The 22,906-nt window shown below is 38.5% G+C and overlaps 1 protein-coding gene across 1 annotated transcript; it reads left to right on the forward strand.

Annotated features, from left to right (window-relative positions):
• Positions 1–14,751: 14,751 nt before the first annotated feature.
• Positions 14,752–20,044, forward strand: LOC122319817 (protein alan shepard-like). Its single transcript, XM_043207615.1, has 3 exons — positions 14,752–14,817; positions 19,223–19,630; positions 19,889–20,044. Exons 1-3 carry the CDS (start codon positions 14,752–14,754, stop codon positions 20,042–20,044), a joined length of 630 nt encoding a protein of 209 aa, XP_043063550.1.
• The last annotated feature ends 2,862 nt before the right edge of the window (positions 20,045–22,906 follow it).

Consider the following 22,906-nt stretch of genomic DNA (forward strand, 5'->3'; position numbering starts at 1 on the left):
ACCTCTGTACCTCTTTACTACAATTTAATTAGTATTATTATTACTTTTCTTATTTTACGAGCGGACTACGTTAGAATCCTTCTTCGCTTTTATGACTTTTGCCACCCCCAAATCTTCTTTTCTGGCTAATTAGACAACGCTCTCGGGTCTGTGGAATCAATAGTTAGGAAAACTTTATTACCGCCAAATTAGACTGGTAAGTAGAAGTACTTCAACTCGCTTAAGACCAACCCCCTTTAACCCCTAACAATCACCATCGACAATTTTATGAGGCTCTTGAGGGCTTCAGACTTGATTTCGTCACAAATTGAGCACATTAATAGAATTTGCTGGCTTTTGTTTATGGGCAAAGTTTCCCATTTTTTCTTTTGTGTTAAATCTTCTTTATTATAATTAGCTGTTTAATTACAAAGTTGAAAGCGTTTGGGTTTGATTTTGAAGGGAAGAGATTTTGTCAAATGTCGACCATTTTGTGTATACATTTTTCACAATTCTGTTCTAGTTTCCGCTCAAAGTTCGACTGCCAATAATAATGAGCAAAGATTCTTGACGCCGAAAAAAAATATCGAAAATTATTCAGACTTGGTATGAGAATGAGGAAACACTTGAGATATGTCAGATAGAACATTGTTTTTGGCTCGGATCCTTAGGCCATGTGGGTTGTTTTCATCTTTGGATGTGTGCGTGGGCCTCCCCCATTTACTGTGTGTATTTCTGTGTTTGTATATCTGGGTTCATTGTTACAATTTCATTTCAAACATATTGGGTTTCAGTCAACGGCGATGACGACAGTCTGCTGAAGGAATTTAGTCCAAAGGTCACGTACGAAAAAAAAAGAAATTGCGGAAAGGGAAAATGAGCATTGGTAAGTTAAAGCTGCAAAAAGACAAAAAGTTGAAATGGGAGAAGTTAAAAAATCCTCGAAGAGAAGCAGAAATGGCCGTTGTCTTTCCGATTTCCATCGGCAGAGATTCGCGATGGGAGTTGAAATCCCCAAGACAACATTTAAAGTTGGTTCCGCTCGCATTTAATCGCTTTGAGAAATGCGGTCAGCTTTGTTTTATGGTCCTGCCAAGGCTTCCATTCCAATCCATTCATCCATCCGGCGTCGTCCTTCATCATCATCGGTTGTAGTCTCGTTGCCAATATGCCACGTTTAGTCGCCACTAATCCATCGCGTAAATAATATAAATGCTCCGACCAGAGCCGCAGCCGGCAGGATATGCTGATTTCAGTGTGTAGTCCTTGGCTGGCAGCCCCGGACTCCCCAAACAAAACATGCCGACCCATCCTGAGCACACTAAGAAAAATCTATTATCAACAGCTTACAAGGAGTTTTAGATCTCTTACACTTTTATATCTTATTGGAAAAACAAATGGTTTTGTTTTTCAATGCATCTTTGGTTCCTGAAATTGTAATGCATACTTTTATAATGTCAGTATATTTATTTGATGCCTTAAAATCTTTAAGATATTAGATAGTCTGAACAACAATTCTATTTAATAATACAGGCTTCCCAATTTATTTTCCAGTGCATCTATGGGCATTGTGTGGTGCGGTCTCCTTTTGTTTAACTAAAGGATTTAAAGTTTTTGTTTTGCTTTTTCATTCATTTCAGCGACGTTCGTCATTCATTGTGGCTGTGTGTGTGTGTGTGTTTGCGTGGGGCTTGTGTGTGTGTGTGTGAGCCGCCATATTGAAATCAATGTTGGAGGCGGTTTCCTTTCCTTTTTACCCCACCTCCCCTGTTTTCCCAACGCTCCAGCATTGTTCGCATATTTTTATTAATAGTCGCGCGTTGTCTGCAATTTTCCCTTGGCCCCCAAGCCTCAGATTTTCCCCATCTATTCATTGCAATCCTGGCAAAACTTCGTCATGGATTGGGAATCCCTCCTTCCTGCTCCTCCTCCACTTTCCCCCCTTCCTTGGGCTTATGAATTGCAAATGGTTTTTCTGCTTTTTGCCTTTTGCGCTTAGCAATCATTTAATATGCCGACGTGCCGAGAAAATGAGTTGTTTATAAAGCGTGAGGATTGCAATGCCTCCCGAGGGTTAAAGGGGAGGCAGGTAGGCGGGAAAATAAAGCTTAGATGTGGGTGGTGGGAAGAGAATCGGGAGCAGGTCAAAGTGCAAACTAATTATTTTAATTTATTCCCCATCACGAGCTAAAAATAAATACGATTTTTGAAACAATAAATTGCATAAAATTCAAAACCAATCTTATTTATGCTTATTACGTTGGTTTCATTCGAACTTTTCTCAAGCAAAATTTTAATTTGTTGAACTAATTAAGCTTACAATTCAAAAGTCTAGACAATTCAGACAAATATTTCCGCTTAGGATTCACATTGCGAAATGCTCTGCCCCTAATTAACTTTGCCACGAACTTTCAACCCGCTTGGCTTTAATTAAAGCCATCTCAATAAGTACTCCACGAGCACATAAACATCTAGGCGAAAAGTTTTTGGTCAAACTTATGCAGAAGCTTCAGACGTTCGGCCGCCGCAAGCGCCGCTTTCTTTCATGGCGTCGCTCCCCGGAAAATGCCCCCCTCGAATTTCACACGTTAATTTGCAATTGCCCCCGGAAGGCAGAAATGTTAATAGCGAAAAACCCAAAGCACACTTAAAAGAAAGCCTGAGGAAAGGGGTGGGACTAACGACAACATAAAAAAAAATTATATGAGGAAATTCACGTTATATAATATTTGTAGTTCTATTTCAGAAATAGGGATTTTAATCGTTTTGGACTAAATCAAAGATCTAGAAAGTACTATTAATACTCAAAAAAGAAAATAAATAAATTTAACTTTATATTTTTTTAAAGTGTACTTTTTGTGCGTTGGCAGCATCAGCACTTGCCATCTCCTTCTTTGCATCGTGTCATCTCTTTCTTTCGAGTGACGCACGAAAGTATGCAATGAAAATTTTACAATTTACGCGTGCAAAAGTTTATGAGCGTTTTCGTATCTCGAGGCGGCATTAGGCTGAACCTTCGCAAAGGGAAAGGGTGGAAGGGGGCCGGAAGGGTGGGCCAGTTGGGGATGTTGACAATGACAAGCAATTAATGTTGCGGAAAATTGTGGCGCGAAAATGGCCAAAACAACAAAGGAGCTGCAAACAACGACCAAAAGTGCGCAAGAAAATCCACTAAACAGTGTTAAAGTTTTGCATAGCTTAAGGCGCATAAGCAGATTTTCCATCCGCCCCATGTGCATGGGTGTTTGTACAGGTGTTTTTGCTTTCTTCCACCTTTTTTCGACAACACAATTTATTATGCCATGTCAAAATCTTTGGTAAAATGCATCGCAGACAGAGGAGACGATGGGGATTGTTTGAAAGGGGACAAGAGTGGGAAGATCAAGAGCAGGGAAGAGAGTGCGAAAAACTTGCAAAAATGTTGTCTCGGGATTTAGGTATCACCAAAGAAAAACTAACTACGTTTAATATGCTGCAGTTTATGTACTCTTATTTTTTATTTTTAGCTTATTTCAATTCTAAACAATATTGATTTCTGTTATTTTAAAAATGTTCACCAGCAAGATGCATAAATTTAATTTTATACAAATATTTTTCACTTTCATTCAAGAATTTAAGGACTTACAAAAGAGACTGCTCAACTTTTTAAAGAATGTGTACAAACAACTTACTAAAATAGTAAAACTCCCTGCTAGGGTACACAAATAAAATAAAATAAAATGAAAGACATGCGAGCAAAAATATTTGCAGCCAAAAGTAGCTGGAAAATCAGGCAAAAATGTCATTCAGGGAGCTTAAAAGGGGCGGCAGACACCCAAGGTGGGCGTGGGGGTGTGGCATGATGGGTGGGGATATGTCCGCCCCCTTGTCGTCTGTGTCTGCTGTGATGAGAAATAGTTGCAGCTGCTGTGACATACGCGTTTGCTGCATTAAAGGATTACCCGCAAAAAGGGGGACGGAAATTCGGGGATGGTTTTTCGGGTGGCGTTGTTGCTATTCCGGACGAAACTTCTTTTGCAAGTTAAGTTTTTAATCATTTTTCAGTCAACATATATGCACATGTACTCGTATATATACCATACAAAGAGAAAAACACATTTTTGCCTTGGCATGCTTTACATTTTCCACTATCCATCTATCTCTTTCGAAGGCCACACTCCTCACATTCGCCGTCTCTTTCGCTGCTGGTTGACTTGTGGACATTTTTTTGAAGATTAATCATGCGCAGCACATCAAATAACTTGAATACGCTTAGAAAATGGCTTAGAATCTTTGGCAACTGGCTGTTTGATGGGAGATCTCTTTGTATATCAGAAAATATATACGAAAGGATCTTCCATGCCCTAAAATAAACGAAAAAAGGATGGCTAATGTAATGAAGCATTCACCTAACCAAGTTTACAATATAAAATTCCATATTCCTCTATTTACTAGTTTGAAATTAAAGCACAAAAAAAATACCAAATGAAGCAAAATTGTGTTTGCCTAACGAAATTATCGTAATTACACAGAATAAATTATAGTTTCGACTCGACTAAAAGCAACTTGTGGTTGTAAATGCTTTTTCAGCTGCTCGCAGATAGCCTAGAAAATGGGGTGGTATTTCACCCGGCGAACTTATCAACACATTAACACACACCCAAACTGCTCGCCAATTAGCAATGCGAGGGAAAACATTAATGATGAAATATTAAACAGAGCGAAGGAAAAGCGAACTGCGTATAAATAATGCAACGAAGGAAAAAGGGAAAATTCAGTAGACGGAGCGACTTACAAAATGCTCTTTCAATGTTCGTTGTAATTCACCCGAAAACTGCAACAATTTGCTGTTGCTGTTGTTCTTGTTGCTGCTGCTGCCGTTGTTCGATAACCATTTTCAGCAGCGGCAACAACAAAAGCAGCTTGTAATGCCCTCATTGAAGGGGCGGTCGGGCGGCAAAAGGGGCGTGGCGGGGTCCACACTAGCACAAGAAACAAAATGTTGACGTCAATTTCATTTCATTTTCATTCCCGTTTCTGTTGTTGCTGTTGCTGTTGTTGCTGTTGCTGCTGTTGCTGCTGCTTTGTTGCTGCTGCATTTTCCGCCATTTGGTTGCTGCCGATAACAACTGCACAAACGCAACACAAACAACAATTGCAGCAACTGCCAAACAGTATTTAGGCGGTTAAATATATATGAACTACAATTGCAGCAGCAACATTACCAGCTGCAAAAACAGAAACATGACACTTGAAATAAAAATGCCCAGAAAATTAAAAAAAAACCGATTTACTTTCAACAAACCTAAAAGCATTCTTATAAAGTTTCCCTCTTTTACCTTTAAAATATAAAGAAATTTAAATTGTTTTTAATTTAATAGCGGAAAGGTATTTGTATTTTTTTTATAAGTGCAACACTTTTTTCATTTGTGCCACTCGCGATTCAAACAAATTGAAACTTTTGCTACTTAAGAGAATGTTGCACATTCGTTACGGGACCCGAAAAAGTCGCCAACATCCTTTCAAAAATATGTATATATTAAATGAATTGCAACAATTTTGTCCAACGTTGCCCCATTCGGCTGTATGTTTTTGTGTGGGTGATTTAAGGAAAAAGTAGTGGGCGTGGCCGTAGGCAGAAGGGACTTTCAAATTGATGGGGGCGGTAAAAATAGGGGGCGTGGGCGAAACGTGCGACATTTGAAACAGAAACCGGAAATTGGAATTGCAATTTATGCTCATCGCGTGTTGCACATTTTCTGTTCCGCTCAACTCTCAGTTCGGTTCAGTTGACTTCGTTTCATTTCAGTTAGCTGCGATTCGAGTCGGCAGAAAGGAATCCGTTTAGTTGCCTGCAGATTTCGTATCATCTGGCATAATCTATTTGGGGGTCATAAGCATAAGGTCAACACATGCCATTTATTTCCACCCCCGCACGACTGTTTGTAATTAGATGGAGGGGGCTCGTGGGCATCCTTAAATGGGTCAGCGCCAGTTTTTGGTATTTTTGGAATTTTATTTATGGTGCGAATGCGAAGAATTTATGTGGGGTGGTGCTGAACACAGGCAATAGGCGATATTAATTTTCGCAACATTTTGCGATCTATTACGAGGGGAAATTGAATTTCGCAGTTTGGCAAACGCCTGCAAATGAAACTTTTGTAAAAGTTTTGTGGCTGAGAAATTTCTCAAATTCGAGGCTAAAGTATTTGCAAATTAAATCTTAAATTAAATTGAGCTAATTTTCAGCCTGTTAACAAATTTCTGAAACTCATTCCTATTAAAGATTTGTGGTTTATTTTTATTTGAAACAAAATACTTCCAATGTGCTGCTGGAAAAATTAATTATTGCGGCTTAAAGACATTTTTAAATATTTAAAAAATAATCAAAGAATTTCTCTTAAATTTCTGTGGAAAAATAAAATAAGTTTAATTTGGCTTCTAACATCCTCCTTGATTAGCGCAACAATCTTCTCATCAGTGCTGAGGTTTCCTCTGGCTGGTAATCTTTAATTTCGTTAACTACAGGACAAACCGGCTTTGTCATTGGAGCATGAGACACTAACAAGCCCCGACTAACAAAGCTGACAACTAAAATGGCCAAGGGAAATCCCGACCCCCGGCTCCTTCCTCAGCTGGCAGCTTTAAATTACACGAATGTCCTGTCAAAAATACTTAGCACAAGGAGCAACAAGGAGTATAGGACCATTGAGGTCAGAACGGAATTGACAGAGACAGCTGTAAGTAAAGCTGGCAGAAGGCAAGACACCTCTCCAAAGACCCAAAGAAAAGCCCCCTTTAAAGTGCCATTATTTATTGAGTACGTTGAGGCCTGGAACTTCGTTTTCCCATCGCCATTCGAGGTCTTGTTTTTTTGCCCTTGGTTTTCATTATTCGAAGCGTTTTCGGCGCATGGAACATTAGCTGCCCAGCCAAGCGAAACACTCGGAATGCTGGAGTGGAGGGACTATAAAGAATCCACGACAGGAGTTAGTTCTTCGCCTCCTTCCTTCAGGTGACTTTGGGCAATGTCCTGTGGCGCATGATAAACGCAGTTTGGCCCTTTTTAAATATATATATATGTATTTATTTACAAGTGCCCCTCCAAGCGATCCACTGGCTTCAAGTGGCCAGTGATATATACTCGTATTCCTGTACAACCATTTTTTCTTTGATAAATTTAATAAATCAAACGATTGTTTTTGGTGGAAATGCAATCGTTTGTGTATAATAGATGGCATTTTATTTATTGCCCTGCCCGGCGGCTAATGAATGCTTATTAATAACCCGATTAGGCAGCAAACCAAAGGGGATTGGATTTCGATTCACACAAGAAGAAAATATAGTGTTATACATACATATATTTAAATTTTGCTTAAATATTGGAAATAAATTTTGTTGTTTAATTCATTAATATTCACGTAACTCAACTTTTTTTAGGATCCAAATAATCTTAAGTCGATGCAGACTTTTTCTTACTGTGTGAATAAGTCACCTTCCCCATAGCCGACTTCTACTCAAACGGATTCCCAATCAAATTAGGTCTAATCGAATCAGGCAGTAGGCAATCGCTGGTTCAAAGTCTCTGTTCTAAGATAATTTAATTTGAGCGGGGGAAAAAATAAAAGACGCCAACCGCCGAGGATAAATTTGTCCTTTTTTGGATGAGAGTAGCATGAAAAGGGTTTTGCCAAGCCAACAATAAAAGGCATTTTTCGCTACCGATTGCGAGTGGAGTGGGGGAAAGTGGGAGTCCGAATCTGTTTTCTGTTCGCACAGATGTTTACGCGGTTTAAAGCTCGTTAGCGCCCCCCGGGAAAAAGGGGGTGTGGTTTTTGGGTTTATGTAGAGGGTTGCGGTCTGCTTGTTGAAACATTTTGCGGGATCTCAGCCCGGCAATTTGAAGTCATTGCGGCCTCGGACTTGCGAGATAATAGAACTACGACCGCAAATATTGCCTACAAGGGGGCCCCACCAAGAAGAAGAAGAAGAAGAAGATGGAGCCCGGGAAGAAATAACCAAAAAAGGGGAGATTGTTTGCCCAGCATTGTGGCAAAAAGGATTAATACCAAAGCAGATTAGATTGTCAAAATGCGACAGCTTGCCACTGCTGCGTGGGAAATTTCTACTCCTTTTTTTTCCTGTGGGCGAAGGGATTTTGCAGAAACCAAAAACTGTAACAGAGTTATCAACATTTTGACAGCCCCAATTGGGGAACAACGGAATTATGCTAAAAACAATAAGCGGATTTCGCAGGGAACTACCGCATTAAGTACTTAAAAATTTGCAGATCCCCTAACTGAAGGCTAACTTTAATTTAATGCCATTTAATGAAGTTAAAGCGTTGCTATGTGAGTCGAGAAGTCGTACGAAAACCTATGTGCCATAATAATTAGCGTAGAAATCTGAGTGATATAATACTTTTAAATATATCAGGAGTTGGGTCTTATGACCCTGAGATTTATATTTAACAATTCTTATTATAATTTGCACTGTTTTTCCTTTACCTACCTTTAACATTTAATTTATTTCTTTGTTTCAAAGTCCAACGCTTCTACAACAAACTTATTTATTTATACTCAATAATCTCTTAAGTTCATTCTTAAGTAACTTCGTTCTTTTATCGTCTAAATAATGAATTGTCTGCAGTTTAATAAAGTTCCAAGTGTATGTATAGCCCTTCACTTTAAGCCCTTGAATACCTTTTACACTTTGCCCATTCTGCAGATCAATCACTCACTCAAAAAGCTTTGATTTTTTTCAACTTCGGACAAGAGTCTGGCAGTATCCACTAATGAAGTTGGTCTTCATGGAGCTAAAAAACAATTTGTAGGGGAAAGTATGGATGGAAAAAATCTTGAAAAGAAGCATCAACTTTAAAACTGATTTTTTTTTTGTTAAGCTATCAATCAAAATGTACAGAATAAAGAAAGAAAAGGGGAAAACAGTTTGGCATCTCTTTTATCCCAACTAAAGACTATTTAAATTTCTGCAACTTTCAACATTTTTATAAACGTTAAAGCATTTAAAATAAAACACTCATTTTTAAAAAAATTAATACCAAAAACCCCATAAATAAATAAAGTTTATATGGTGCAACAGTTTTTTTGTTCGTACAATTATGGCCATAAAGATTTTTTGATATTTCCAAAAATACCTAATCATAATCAAGCTTTAACAACAGAATTATGATAACGGCGTCAGACAGGATGGCAAAAAATCATTTTCATCTGCCGCCTAATGGATTTTTCGGGGGTCGAGGGGCTGTGGAAATGCGGCCGGAAAAGTGGGCGGAAAATTCCCCTGATATAGAGTTAAGGAAAGCCACAGATGCCGCCACACATGTGTGTGCGTTTGAGCGCCTTGCCACTTTGAGTTAATTCCCTTTACTTGGTCGTAAACTTTACGCATTCACTGTAATCAAATTTTATGAAATGCTCAGCCCCAGTTTTGCTCTTCTTTTGTTCAAGGGGTTTCCACTGTGTCTTCGCTTGTGTGCGGTGGGTGGTGCACTTTAATGTCCTTACTGTGGTTTTCGGGCGGTTTTGGGCTTCGAGTTTTGCGGCCTGTGAAGGAAAATTTTGCGGCATAGATAATTAAATAATAAATTGTTGTAATGTCTACATTTGCGACCCTCGACTGTTGCATTTGGCTGAAAGACCATAAATTATTTATATGCACATTGAATGCGTCGACAATAGATTTAATTTAACGACGTCTTGGCGACGATGATGGCGATAATGATGGAGCTGGCGTCGCCGCCATTTTGGCTTTGCTCCATGGTGGCTTTTCCCTCCACTTTTCCTCATTTTCCTCACATAGAGGTAATTACGCGGAAATGTGGAGCTGGGAGCGGGGTGGGAAAGTGGGGAAGCCAACATCAATATTCTTCCTTCATTCGCATATTAAATCTATGTCATTTTATATAAATTAATTTTGCCAATGACATTCAATGTCTGCTCGGGCGAAAATGGATTATGAACGTAATGTATTGCATGTATAAATGGGGGGTGTTCTTTGATGTGTGTTTCTGAACATATTAATGCGATATCGAAAGCCAAAGACATTGATAGCGAATGTGAATTGGGTTGGCGATTGGAAGGCGAGAACATTTCGTTTCTGGGGAAATATTTGCGTTGAGGTTTACTGCTAATGACTTGGGGTGGTTGTCTCTATTAAATGCCATTATATTCAATTTGATTTTGTATTTAAAGGCAATGCATTCTATCGGAAATAAATTATCCTTTAGCCACATTTATGGAAAATGCAATAATTCACTTTGGCTTTAACTGTTCAAAGTGGTTCTACAATTTCCCTGAATTATACAGTTGTATTTCTTGCCAATCTGATATTATTTAATCGAAGCCCTTGAAAAAATGACCTTTTTTCAACACATTAATTCCAAGAACTGAGCTGCTTTCCATTTATGACCGAGCAATTACCGACTGCAATTTGATTGAATTTAAATTCTCCAGCTTGCCTTGAGCGGTCCTTATCTCAAAGTCAGTCCTGTCCTGAAATCCTCTACTTCCCCCCACTCATTTCTCCTTAGGCGTGTCATAAATTATCCTTAGATCACGCGCCAGCGTTTCCTGCACTTCACTTCTTCTGGTTCTGTAGGTTTTCCATTGTTTTTTTTTTGTTGGTTCTACGCAGTGACCTATACAATGCATTCCATTGGGAAAGTAGTAGTTGCTTTTATTGCCTTTAGACCCATAGAATTCATCCTTTTTTCTATTTTTTAACTAGCTTGAATTCCTGGCAGTCACAGCGCCAAGATGATGGAAACAGCTGACATTTCACTTTCTTGATGCGATTACGCAGTGAGGAGTGCTACCCGTGCCCCTTTTATACTGCCACTGTTATTCCGCCTCCTCCTTTCCGCCCACTTTTCCCGGCCTTTCCGCCCACACTGCAAATTGCTTACGGTCACGTAGCAGCGGTCTTCCCACTCGCTCGCTCCCTTCCCCAAAAGCCCCCCGCTTTTAGCCGCCTCCTTTTTGCTGCTGTTGCGCGACAAGAATTTTTTGCGCTTCAAGCGGTGGCCAAGAATCTCTACACTGAACGCAAATACCATGAGGTTTTCATCCAATGTGGTTTAATTACACTAATTTTCAAAAATGTTTAGGATTTACATAAATTTGTAATCTATGTATCTGCGAACTGTTGCTAAACATTTTCTTTATTTTATTGATTGAGTTATTCTTTTTTCAGTACCTATCATGAAATTTCTTTTTTTTTTTTTTTGGTTTTTTTTTTCTAAAATTTAATTTAAAGCATTGTTTTTTGCTTTCACTGCAAGGCAGCAAAATATGGATAAGAATGAGCAGGCCGAGTGAGAAAAAAATGGGGTTGGGAGTGGGTAACAAAAGGAAAATGGTGCCAAACTTAATGAAAATACCAACGCGTCGTCATTTCGGCCGCAGAGAGGCCCTCCCCTTATCTGCCGGCAACTTTCCGCCCCGAAGCTATCCATCTTGCATGCCATTTCCCCATTTCCCCATTTCCCCATGCCTCCAATATATGTTATTTTTCATGCGTTTTAGGCGAAAGTGTTTCAGTCCACTGTGCGTGAGATTCTGTCTTTTTCCACTATCTGCCCCATCTTTCCATTTATTGGCATTTTTTGATTTCTTGCTCCATTTTTCTTGCACAGTAGGGACTCCAATTTTTTTATACTATGTGACTGTTCCATAAAAAACTACACATTTTTGAGAATGCTTTGTTTAAGCAAGTTTTAAGTATTTTACTTAATTTTAATTTTATTCCTTTAATAATTTCTACATTTTATGTTAGTATAAATATGTTTTATAATTTTTTTATTTTTCTTCTAAGGAATCCTCACTGTACAGAAATTGTTTGATTTCTTGCTCCAATTTCGTTGTATTTTTTTTTTTTTTCTCCGCTTTGGGAAATTTGCATATCTCGATAGTGTCATTAAATTTGCATATTTAAGATAAATTTAAATTCCTTGCATGTTTTGTTGTATTTCCATTTTTTTTTTTTTTTTTTGGCCTTCTTTCAGCGTTCCAGTTTCATTTCGAGTATTGTCCTTTCTGTCTGCTCCTGATTCTTCTTCTTATTCGTTGGTCCTGGCCCATTCTTCAAATTTTGTCATTGCTATCGCAAATTTATTGTTTGTAGGCTTAGGGGGCGGAGGGCGTGGTATTGTTTACAGACTGTCTCATATGTAAAAGTGGTGGAGTTTGTACAGTGGTGGGTGAAATAGTATGAGTAAACGCATTTAAAAGATTTTGTAAATTAAGTGATATTCAATTCTGAAAAGATGATTATTCGTAAAAAGAATGGATTTTAAATAAATTGTGTTTTTTTTTTTCAGTAAACTAAATAAATTGTAATAATTTAAAATCTTTTGAAACATAAAAACTTTGTTTTTTTTTTTTTTTGAAAAATTTCTCAAGACCTATGCCAATATGAAGAAAGGTGTTTTCGGCAAAGCACTTGTTTATTTAGTTTCAACCACAGGTGTATGAGTGGATGGGCTTTAAATGGCGATGGGCGTGGCCGAGCTCTAAAATGCGTGGGAGCTGCCTCCTTATTTTTTGTTGTCGTCATCATGCATCATTTGTTTAGTCCCTTAGTCCTTTGTTATGTGCCAAAAGCTAAAGGAGAAGTGGGTGGGGAAAAGTGGGAGGCAGGACGTGCGTGGTTGGGCGGATATGTGGTGGGTGTCGCACTTTTATGCGACGCACTTGTTGAGAATATTAATTTTATTTAAATATTTCAAAATAACACACAAGTTGCTGGCATCGCAGTTTTGGGTCCTTGCTTTGTTGTTTTATTCATTTTATTTTGCGACATTTACGTAATGAAGTTAGCTAATGGGATTAATTCCCCTCCCCAAGTATAAACTCACAGATATTTCAAATGTGAAGCACATACATATTTTGAATTCCCCAAAAAATAAGATCGGTTAAGTGTGCATCTCAAACTTGTTAACTTAAAGCAATAAATAGGCTTTAGAGATTTGTAGTTCCAATACTCGTTTATTTTTATTTAAGTTTATTTGAATAAATCGTTAACAATATCCACCGTGGCCCCACAAAAAAACTAATACCAAATCTCTATGCAGAACATATAATGTGGAGGCCAGTGTAAAGTTTGGTATTTTTATTTTAAATACCATAAATTGCTCGTCATTTGTGTCATAAAGTATCACACAAATAACGCGTTTTCGCAAGATTTTCAACTGCACAGATTAGTAAAATAGTTCGAGGCTTTTTGTTTTTGCATTATTTATTCGCAAGCTGGGAGAGGCAGCTTCTTTGCTTTTTTTATCATTTCCATTTAGTTAATTATTTAAATTTCTATTTGCGATTCGCAACAGCAACAAATATAGACTTGCGTGAGAGAAAGAGAGAGAGAGCGCGAGAGCAAAGTTTGCCGGCGTAGGCGCAGAGAGAGAGAGAGAGAGAGCGCCCAAATGAGAGTCAAACGAGAGAGCGCCAAAATTCTTCTACACTCCCACAATCACTCTCATACGATTACCGTCGTTGTCGCGTTGCGCTTTCTTCGTTTTTTCGGCTGCGCAAACTTATATTTTGTCGTTGTAATATTTTGAATAAATATATAAATTAAACAGCGTGACGAAACAACAAACAAATTGAAAAGGAAGAAGGGAAATAGCGAACAAATCCAAACGAAATCCACATAACTTTCAAGTGCGAATTGTCTGTTTGTGCGCGCGTGAGTGTTTGTGTTTGTGCGACTGAGTGTGTGTGTTTTGTGTGTGGAAAACAGAACGTGCAACAAGAAGCAAGAAGAAGAAGCAACAGCAGCTGACAGGCCAACAATTAAAAAAATCCAATAAGTAAGCAGCATAAAACGGCACAAAGAACAAAAAAAAACAACCTTTGGAAGCCCCGCAAAGCAGACGTAACAATTGGCAAAAACAACAAATTCGCAGTTCTCAGCTAATTGAAAGCGAATGTTGTTGTTTTAGTGCAATGCACTCGATACAAAATGAAAAGAAATGGCATAAAAATACATAAATAAGAACAGCAGTGCATAAAAAACATTAATAAAATTAAATTTAACTAAAACGCTCTCAGAGAGCGGGAGAGCGGGCGTGATTAGTGTAATTATTTAAATCTTATCATAGTGCAAATATTTTTTTTCCCGTTTTTGCTTTGCTCACTTGTTGTCTTCGTCGCCGGTGCTCTCTTCCGCGCCTCTCTCTCTCTGCGTCAGCTGTCATCTGCGCTCCCTCTCTTGCTCGAGCTGTCATTGTCCTTAAATAAGCAACAACAAAATACAACAAGTGCAATTGATAAAAAGCAGTAGCGTAAAACAATTTGCAATTGAATAATTTCCCCCTGCATATCAATAAATTATAGTGTCTGTGTATGTATGTTTACGCCTGTCTGGCAGCGTAAAAATAAATTTGCAAAAAAATTGGCTGGCTGTGAGCTATTTTTAATGCCGAAATGCAAATGTTGCAATTGCTGCGCGGGAAAGAGTACGCTATAGTGTTAAAATAACTCGCTGAACGCTCCGTTGCAAGAACAACAACAAAAGAAATTAAGTGCTCCCGAAAATAAGCTACAAAGTTGCAAGAAAAATAATTATTAAAAATAAAAACACGGCAAAAAGTTTTGGGTATACTTTTAAAGTATTTTAAAATCAAAATCAAATTAAAATGTAGTTCAATTTATTTTGATTTCGTCCCATAATTGTTTAATCTAAAATAATATATAACCCTAGGGTTGACTTAGATAAAATACGATTTAAGTGTTAAGAATACTGTCACCTTTAATCAAAATCGGCGGTAACATGAGGGGACAGTCGAACGCCCAGCAATTGCCGCCACAGATTCCGCGATCCCAGAATTATGCAAACGTAAGTCGGACATAAATCACGTCTATATTTAAGGCGGATAATTTTAGATTATTATTTATTGGTTAGCGATCACTTCAAGTGATCTGGGTCAAAGCATTTGGGAAAATTAACACAAGCAAAATATAGTTCCGGATCAATTTAATCTATAGGGATTAATGGGGTGGTAGTGTGCAAAAGCTAGATTGCATTATATTTGAAAAATATATTTAGAGACTTTAATCAAGATATGTATTTTTATTCTTTTGTCTTATGATAGAAATGTAAACAAATTTATTTAGTTTTTAGATGACAAATTGTTAAAATGAATAATTTTATGTTTCTATGTAAAAATATTTGAGAATTAACAGCAAATACATTAAGTTGGACTTTCTGAAAATATCATATTAAGTCTTTAGCAATATTGATTATATTTTACTTAGGAATGACCTACAGTAGACTGTAATAGAAATCATTTAAGTTTGATAGGCCGGATGACCCCATCAAAAATCCAAACCAGTTGAAAATAGCCATGTTCAAAAAGTGTTGGCCAAACAGCTAAGCAATCAAGAGCCAACAAAGGCATCAATCAATCAATTGCTCCATGCATCAATCAAGCAATCAACCGGCTCACTCGCTTGCACTCCCGCTAGTCAGTCAGTCACTCAGTCAGTCAGTCACACAGTCACTCACTCACTCAATCGTTCATTCAAATCGGACTCAGGCTGATGATTTCTGATTCTGATGCTCCTTTCCACATAGGAGGCGCCATTTTTGCCTTGCGGGCGATAGGGGGCGCCACTGCAATCGACATGTGTCATACGCAGAGTTGTTGAATCCGGGAAAATGCGGGAGGAAAACTGGGGAAAAAGCCGGGAAAAGCGGGGAAAACACGGGGGGCACGGGGAGGGGCACGCATTTGAGTGGAAAATTGCTCCCGCTGATGCGGCTGCCATGGCCCGGCAATGATATGGATTTCTTCTAACCATTTTCGCCATCAATTTGCTGACAGTTGCAGTGCAGTCGCCTAATCTCGATGAGAGAATCGGGCCAATAGTGGCACCATTATCCTCCTACCTGATAAATCATTATTCACACATACACAAAGACAGGACGACGAAGAAAGGACCATTTTAGCTGGATTTCCTTTTTGCTAATTTCAATGGTATTACACATTTTTAGGGGGTGTGGTTCTGTGCATTGTGAAATTTACATCATAATTTATGCATTTGCTTTCTAAACACCAACAACGCACACCCACAAAAAAAAATAAAATGAAAAGCATGAAATGGAAATCACACAAAGGCAACATTTGTAAGTAGTCCCCCTCGTCCTTCATTCATCAACTGACAAAATCCGGTTTACCTGCGTGCATATTTCTGCACAGGAAATAATGAGTATTATATTGGGGTACCACGAATTCGAAATATTATAATTTTTATATATATGTACATATTTTATAATCTTTCTATATCTTACCGGAGCACTTTAAACTATCGAAACGTTTATTAACAAACTACATTGATATTTTCTTATACTCATTTTTGGGAACCTTATTCTTAATAATATTAGTTATGATATAGCTCATTTCATAGTTCAACTTTCCCTTATTTTTGTTGGTGTACACGCTTTGTATATGTATTCCATATAATAAACTATTCAAAGCTGTTGCGGCATAATACAAAGAGATGGGGTACTACGAAATTGGGGCTGATGTTGCTCGTTTGCTGCGTTTTTGGGTAGCCCAATCCCTCCCCTGGTTGCCTGCAATCCCTCCAGGTGTGCTCGCTTTGTAGGCACCATCTATTTGGCATCCTCTAATGGCCAACAGGCGTTGCTTTGGCTTTCCACGGGAACGTTCTTTCATTTAAACAGCTTTCAACTCCCGGCAACAACAACAGCCAGAACATTCTGGCAGACCACATCAAAATAAAAATTCTGGACAAAAAAAAAAAAGAAGGTTAGGAGTGGGTAAAAGTGAGGCAAATACGGCAAATATTGTAAACAGTCGCGCTTAGTCAGCGTCGCAGTCGACGTCAGTTATTGTGGCTGGAATGAAAATTATATTTCGCATTTTGTGTCCTACACAGAAAAATGAAGAAAGGAAAGTAAATAAATAAAAGAGGAAGCGGGCAACTTGCTGAAGTTTATGGAGTTAAGTGAAGATGTATTCAAAATTACTTTGGACCACACTTTTTTATGGAAATGGGGCAGAGTTTTTCGTAAAAAAAGATTCTGGATGTCGAGTTTGAGAAAAGTTTTGGTTATTAAATTAAAAAAAAGTTTTTAAGTAGCGAAAACAAACAATTCTCCTTAGAGATTTTTTAATATTTTCTACTTAAGTTAATTGAGAAAACCAAAACTATTTTTTTCGCGGATTTTATACCTAAATAAAATATGCTTTTACCCAGGACAGATTTAGGTATTTTATACATACGAGTATCTTCTTTCACATTATATATTTTTTTCTGTCATTTAAACTAAGCCTTTTGATACATCTAAAGCCTTAGAAAATAAAATATCCCTCCCAGCACTTTAGTCACTTTTATGTCTTACTCTTACTTCAGTAATTAGGAAATTTAATTCTTCAGGAAATAAGCTAAAGGAAATATCATTTACACTCCTTTGATTTGCTCCTCCTACGCAATTTTTCGCTTTTACCTGAATAATTTGTTTTTCTTGCCCCTTTCCTTCCATTAATTTTCCTTTTACAATTTCTGTTTGACTTCGCCAGCCGAAAATTGTTTCGGAAAAACTTTACAGTATTTGAGTTTGTGCGCTAAAAAGTTTGATCAACAAAATATTTATACTTCCTGTAGTAAGAAGTTTGTGTGCTTGGTCACGTAGTAATTTGTGATTAAATTCGATGTTGACAATCGTGAGCAGGCGGAGAGTTGTTAAGGTAATTGCGACCGCATAGGCTGGGATGCATTTCAATTGAAGCTGCTGACCAGACGGATGGGGGAATAAGGACTCCCCCCGCCTCCAAAAGCCCAGATGCTAAGTTGCAGCGCTGAATGGCAAACGAAACGCCTTTGAGTCCTGCGCCTGCGTCGGCTTGTGGATCCTGTTGATGGCAAACAATTTTGCCGGCTCACAATGCAATCGAGTCCACGAAGTGCCAAAACCGAAGCTCCATCACCGAAACGAACTGCGAAGCTGGGGCCTTACTCAAAACCTTACTCAATGAGAAATTCAGAATCCATTCGACGATTGTCAAGTTCAGTTACAAACGCCTTTTCCTCATTTTGCGCACCACAAAAGCGGAAAGCGACCACAGAGCCCCAAGCACACAGAGATTGCCGGAGACGAACCAGCCAAGTCTGAAGCCAAAACCAAAACGAATCGTTGAAATCCAAAACGAGAATCAAATTCAAGCCCAAAACCAAACCTATTCGAAAATAGCCAAGCGAGGAGCCCGAGGAGTTCTCCAAAACATCCTTTCCACAGTGCAAGCTCGCCATTTTGTGTTTTCGATAAAGTTTTTAAAACGGCATACCGCAAGATTCTGCATTAAATATATATAAATATATATATATTTATATTTCCATTTCCCCGTGCGTATACGTAATCTGCGTCGAAGTCAGTTCATTCTGTCCATGATTTACAAATATATTTATACATATTAACCACTGAGAGAATCGGAAAGTGCAAGTGCAAGTGAAGTTCAGTATTATTTACAAAGCGTGAAAATCTAGAAGTTTACACTAAAATATTCTGCTCAAGAACTTACTACTCAAAGTAGTCAAAGGATTCCAGTCTCTCAGCGCAACAATTGTCAGCGAAAATTCCTACGAATCTTAGCCAACTAAGAACTCTAAATAAAAACAGAGAAACACAACTAAAAAGGGTTAAAAACTCGCAAAGCAAAATATTAAGTAATATTAAAGAAAACTGTAAAGTGAACACCAAAGCAAAGATCTACAGTATTATTTTAATAAAGTATATTAAAAAAAACTCTAAGCGATAAATAGAGACAATAAAGTTAAAATAAAAACCAAATTAAATTTGTGACTTTAGCTTAAAAGTAAGAAACATAAATACTAGCTTAATTGTGAGTGAAAAAGATTTAGCAAATTGCCATTAAAACAAAAAATTAGTTGAAAAAAGCTTAGCTTGAATAAACAAAACCAAAAAAAATAATTGTGTCTATTTATGTGTGTGCTTAAGTAACTACAACAGAAAACAAAAAAAATTAAAATTCAACTTAAATAAGTGTTCAGTGTTTAGCCAATATAAAATCGCATTACTAACTAGTCAATGTTCTAAATAAAATCGATACGAAACTGAACTAATCAGACACAAAGGCAGACAGGGCTCAGACAGTCGCAAACAAAGGCAGCAATAAAACGGGGAGGACAACGGCGCTCTCGAAATCAATTTACAATCAACCTGCTCACCAATAGCCATTAAAATTGCGTCAATCAAGAGAAAAACCTCGCCATTGCCCGCAGCAACATCGAAGCTAGCCAATTTCAGCCAACAGGACACAAAACAGGAGCCACAGTCCGGCGAATTTGAGGCAGCAGCTGTAAGCCAATTGGTGGCAACAGTTGTGCAAACACCAACATCAGCAGCAGCAGCAGCAGCAGCGGCGGCAGGAGCAACACCAGCAGGAGCAACACCCACAGGAGCAACATCCGGAGGAGCAGCATCGGGCGCTAAATATCCCAAGGCAAGCTCCTTGAGTCAGCAGCAACCACCACCACCACCGCCGCCGCCACCACCACCACCGCAGGAAACCGCAACAGCAGCTCAATCAGCGGCAGCAGCAGCAGCAGCAACAACAAGTGTTGCCGGTACAACAGCAATCGCAACAGCAACAGCAACATCAGGAGTTAGCAAGGCTAGCAAAACCGCAAGCAGGACAAGCAACAGCAACACCAACGGCGACAACATCAGCAACATCTACAGCGGCAATAGCAACAGCAGCAGCGGCAGCAACAGCACCGGCAGCAACAGCAGCAGCACCGGCAGCAGCAACAACAACAACAAGAGCAATAGCAACAGCAATACCACCTGCAACAGCAGCAACACCAGCACCACCACGACGCTGTACACGTGCTCCAGCGCCTCCTCGTCGCTGATTGCCCAGCCGCCGCCAACAAAGATATTTAAGACGGATCACCATCTGTGCGCCGCCTACGGACTGCCGACCGCCACCGCCGCCGCTGCTGTTGGTGGGCATCCTTGCGTCTACTGCGTGATACCTGTGCCCGTGGTGAGTGTCCTTGCGGAGGTCCTTGAGTAGAATTAAAATCGTATTGCCTGGAATAAATTTGTAACACTGACAAACTTATTCTGACTCCTCAAAAAATATCTGAAAACTCAAAAGAAATATTGAAAATACAAACATTAACTTTGAAAAGGATTCAACTTAAAATATGACCATCAATATTTTTGAAAATATTTTAAACATAAAATTTAGGAAAACAAACTAATTCGGTCAGCAACTTAAATAATTGTTACGGCTATTGATTTTTTATCAACTGAATAAACCTGATAATTGTAAGAAATATTCCTACAGAGAATGGTAGACTAAATTCAACTCAACTTCAAATATTTATAAAACAATTAGTTTGGCCTAAGGTTTCTTATTTAGGAAAACAACTTAAATACTTACTTAAAAGAAAGCAACCAACTAAGATTTATTTTCCAAAACCTAAGCACAATCATTTTTTGTGAGTGCATCATTTACATAGGCTTCTTTTGATTTTTTACAGTCATTAAATATTGAAATAATTAGACAGCGCGGGGACGTAGACTTCAGCTGGTATCTTCTGGTTGTTAGCCTCCTCAATGCTCCATGGCCGCCGTCAATTTGCTTATCTTGCCTGATGATTATCCTGTTCCTGGCTGCGTGTCGCGTACCGGGCTGTTTCTCATTATCATTTATTATCCGCAGCTGAGGAGTGGGTTTCCATTATATTCCGAAAAATGTGTATTGCTTATGTTTTCAAGTTGGAAAGAATTTTGAAGCGGCATTGTCGGGGTAATCCGAAAATCAACTCAAATGTTCAGGTTGAAGAAGTTTGAAAAGAAAATGGGCTTTGCGCCAGAGCTGTGCTTTCATGTGAAATGGGTGCTTGTTTAGATATCTACGGTTTTTTGTTTGCCTTTTTATGTTTCTAAGCTCTAAACTTTTTCTTTGAATATTTTTGGTTGTTTTTTGTTATTTATTCAGAAGGGGTTCTAGGGAAAACACCCTAAAAAATATATAAATATGCAGTTTGACGATAAATTGGTAAATATTTTTGTCAGTTTTAGCCAACCTTATTAAAGCTCATTGTCTATTATTTCTTTAAAAATGTTAGGGGTCTCCGTCTTGTGGGGAAATAAAACAAGAAGTAAATAATAATTTGCATACATTTTTCAACTTTGCAATACAAATTACACGAGTCGCGCGCAAACAGAGGCGGAAACTGAAGACGTAATCTCGAGCGAATAAGAGAAATCTAAGGCGGGCGGGCACCCACCACCAAAACCACAGCCGCACTTCAAAAGCCCCACCATTTCCCGCTGCCATTAGCAGCGTCAGCTGTTTGTCCACTTAAAGAATGCCCAGATAATCGAGGCAACAAATGTGCCTAATGTCAATGACAATAAAGACAAATTATACAAATATTTGACTAACTGACTGACTGACGAACCGGAATGATAATGACACTCATTGTTCGTGTGTTGAACAAGGAAAATTTCATTAAAAATCCCCACAAGCAAGTGGAAAAGTGGAAAGCAGCCTGTGCGCTAGCACATTTTCAATAATTACAACAAAAATCAAGCCCAATGACCGCAAAGAAAACTGAAATAATAATGATTATTAGCCTGTATGGTCAGGGGCCTTTTCGTGGGTTGCGTTAGTACTCATAAAGCCACAAAAATGTTTTCAATTACAAATAGCCATGGAAGGGAAAGGTCTAAAGAAAGCAACGATAAGTTTGGCAACGGGAAAAAATGCAACTGAAAAATCTTTTCATATTATTCATTCATTTTCATTGTTGTTTAGAGGGGGCGAGGAACTTGGTCTTTCCTCATTGTCCATTGCCAGGAGTGAAAAATGTTTTTCTCTTATTATTTCTATTTATTTTATTTTTTTGAGCTCCTTCCTTCTTTGGATGCCTCTTGGGTTTTCCCTCCAGTTTTTTTATTTTTTGCTCGTGCTTTTAGGGCTCAGGCGAACGAGATTTATGTAAGGCACTGTCTGAGCTTGGCGCTTTTTCGTTTTCTGCTCATTTTGTTGATTTCTAATTAATTTTACTCGAAGTGAAAATGAATTGGCAAAATGCCCTGCAGACACAATGCCGAGTACGGAAAAAGGCAACCAAAGCGTTCCCGAGTCAGATAGAACCCGCTTGAGTTAAAATATGTGATTTTCTCAAATACCTTGTAGTTGCAATTTCGGGCTCTCTTCCTGCTACTTTTAAAGTAATTGCTTGGAGATTGCTAAGCATGCTCAGGGAAATAACAAAACAATATGGTTGAAATCTGAAGTGATTTTGGAGGGAAAAAGAATTTGCAACTTAAACATTAATTACTTTTTCCTGAAAAGGGAATAACTATTTAACTGTATTAGGAAAAAGGTTAAACCTCACATTTATTTTCTAGTATTATTATGCATTAATTTAATTTAATCTTTTTAAATCTTAATTCAGTTTTGTTGTATGCAAATCTATTAATCCCTATCGACATGTAAACTCGGCATTTAGGAATCACTTTCCACCAACTTAACCGATCTTTTTGTTCATAGCAAGCAAGATTGTATTTATTTTTCTGCTGTCGTGGGCAGATGGCCACGCCCACCGCGTGAAAAGGCACTTATGGGCTTCGTGTTGCACTGTTGCTGCTGCTGCTGCTGCCACCGCCCGTTTCAAGGACTTTTGAGTGGTGGCGTTTCACGTGGCGTATGCGTGACATCGCCACATAGAAGGCGCGCCTATGAATATGCATTATTATTTTCCGTAGGAGCCGCGGTCCAGTGAAGTGCGGCTAATTAGCAACTGACATACATTTGCAACTAACCCAAATTGTTGCCGGCGACGAGGTTAAGTGGGCGCTGCTTTAAGCCCCAGAATTTTAAAGTCCTCCGGCAAATGGTGTGGAAAATCTTTTCGGG

This window comes from Drosophila ficusphila, unplaced genomic scaffold (genome assembly GCF_018152265.1).
Source record: "Drosophila ficusphila isolate 14025-0441.05 unplaced genomic scaffold, ASM1815226v1 contig_106, whole genome shotgun sequence".
Lineage (NCBI taxonomy): Eukaryota > Metazoa > Arthropoda > Insecta > Diptera > Drosophilidae > Drosophila > Drosophila ficusphila.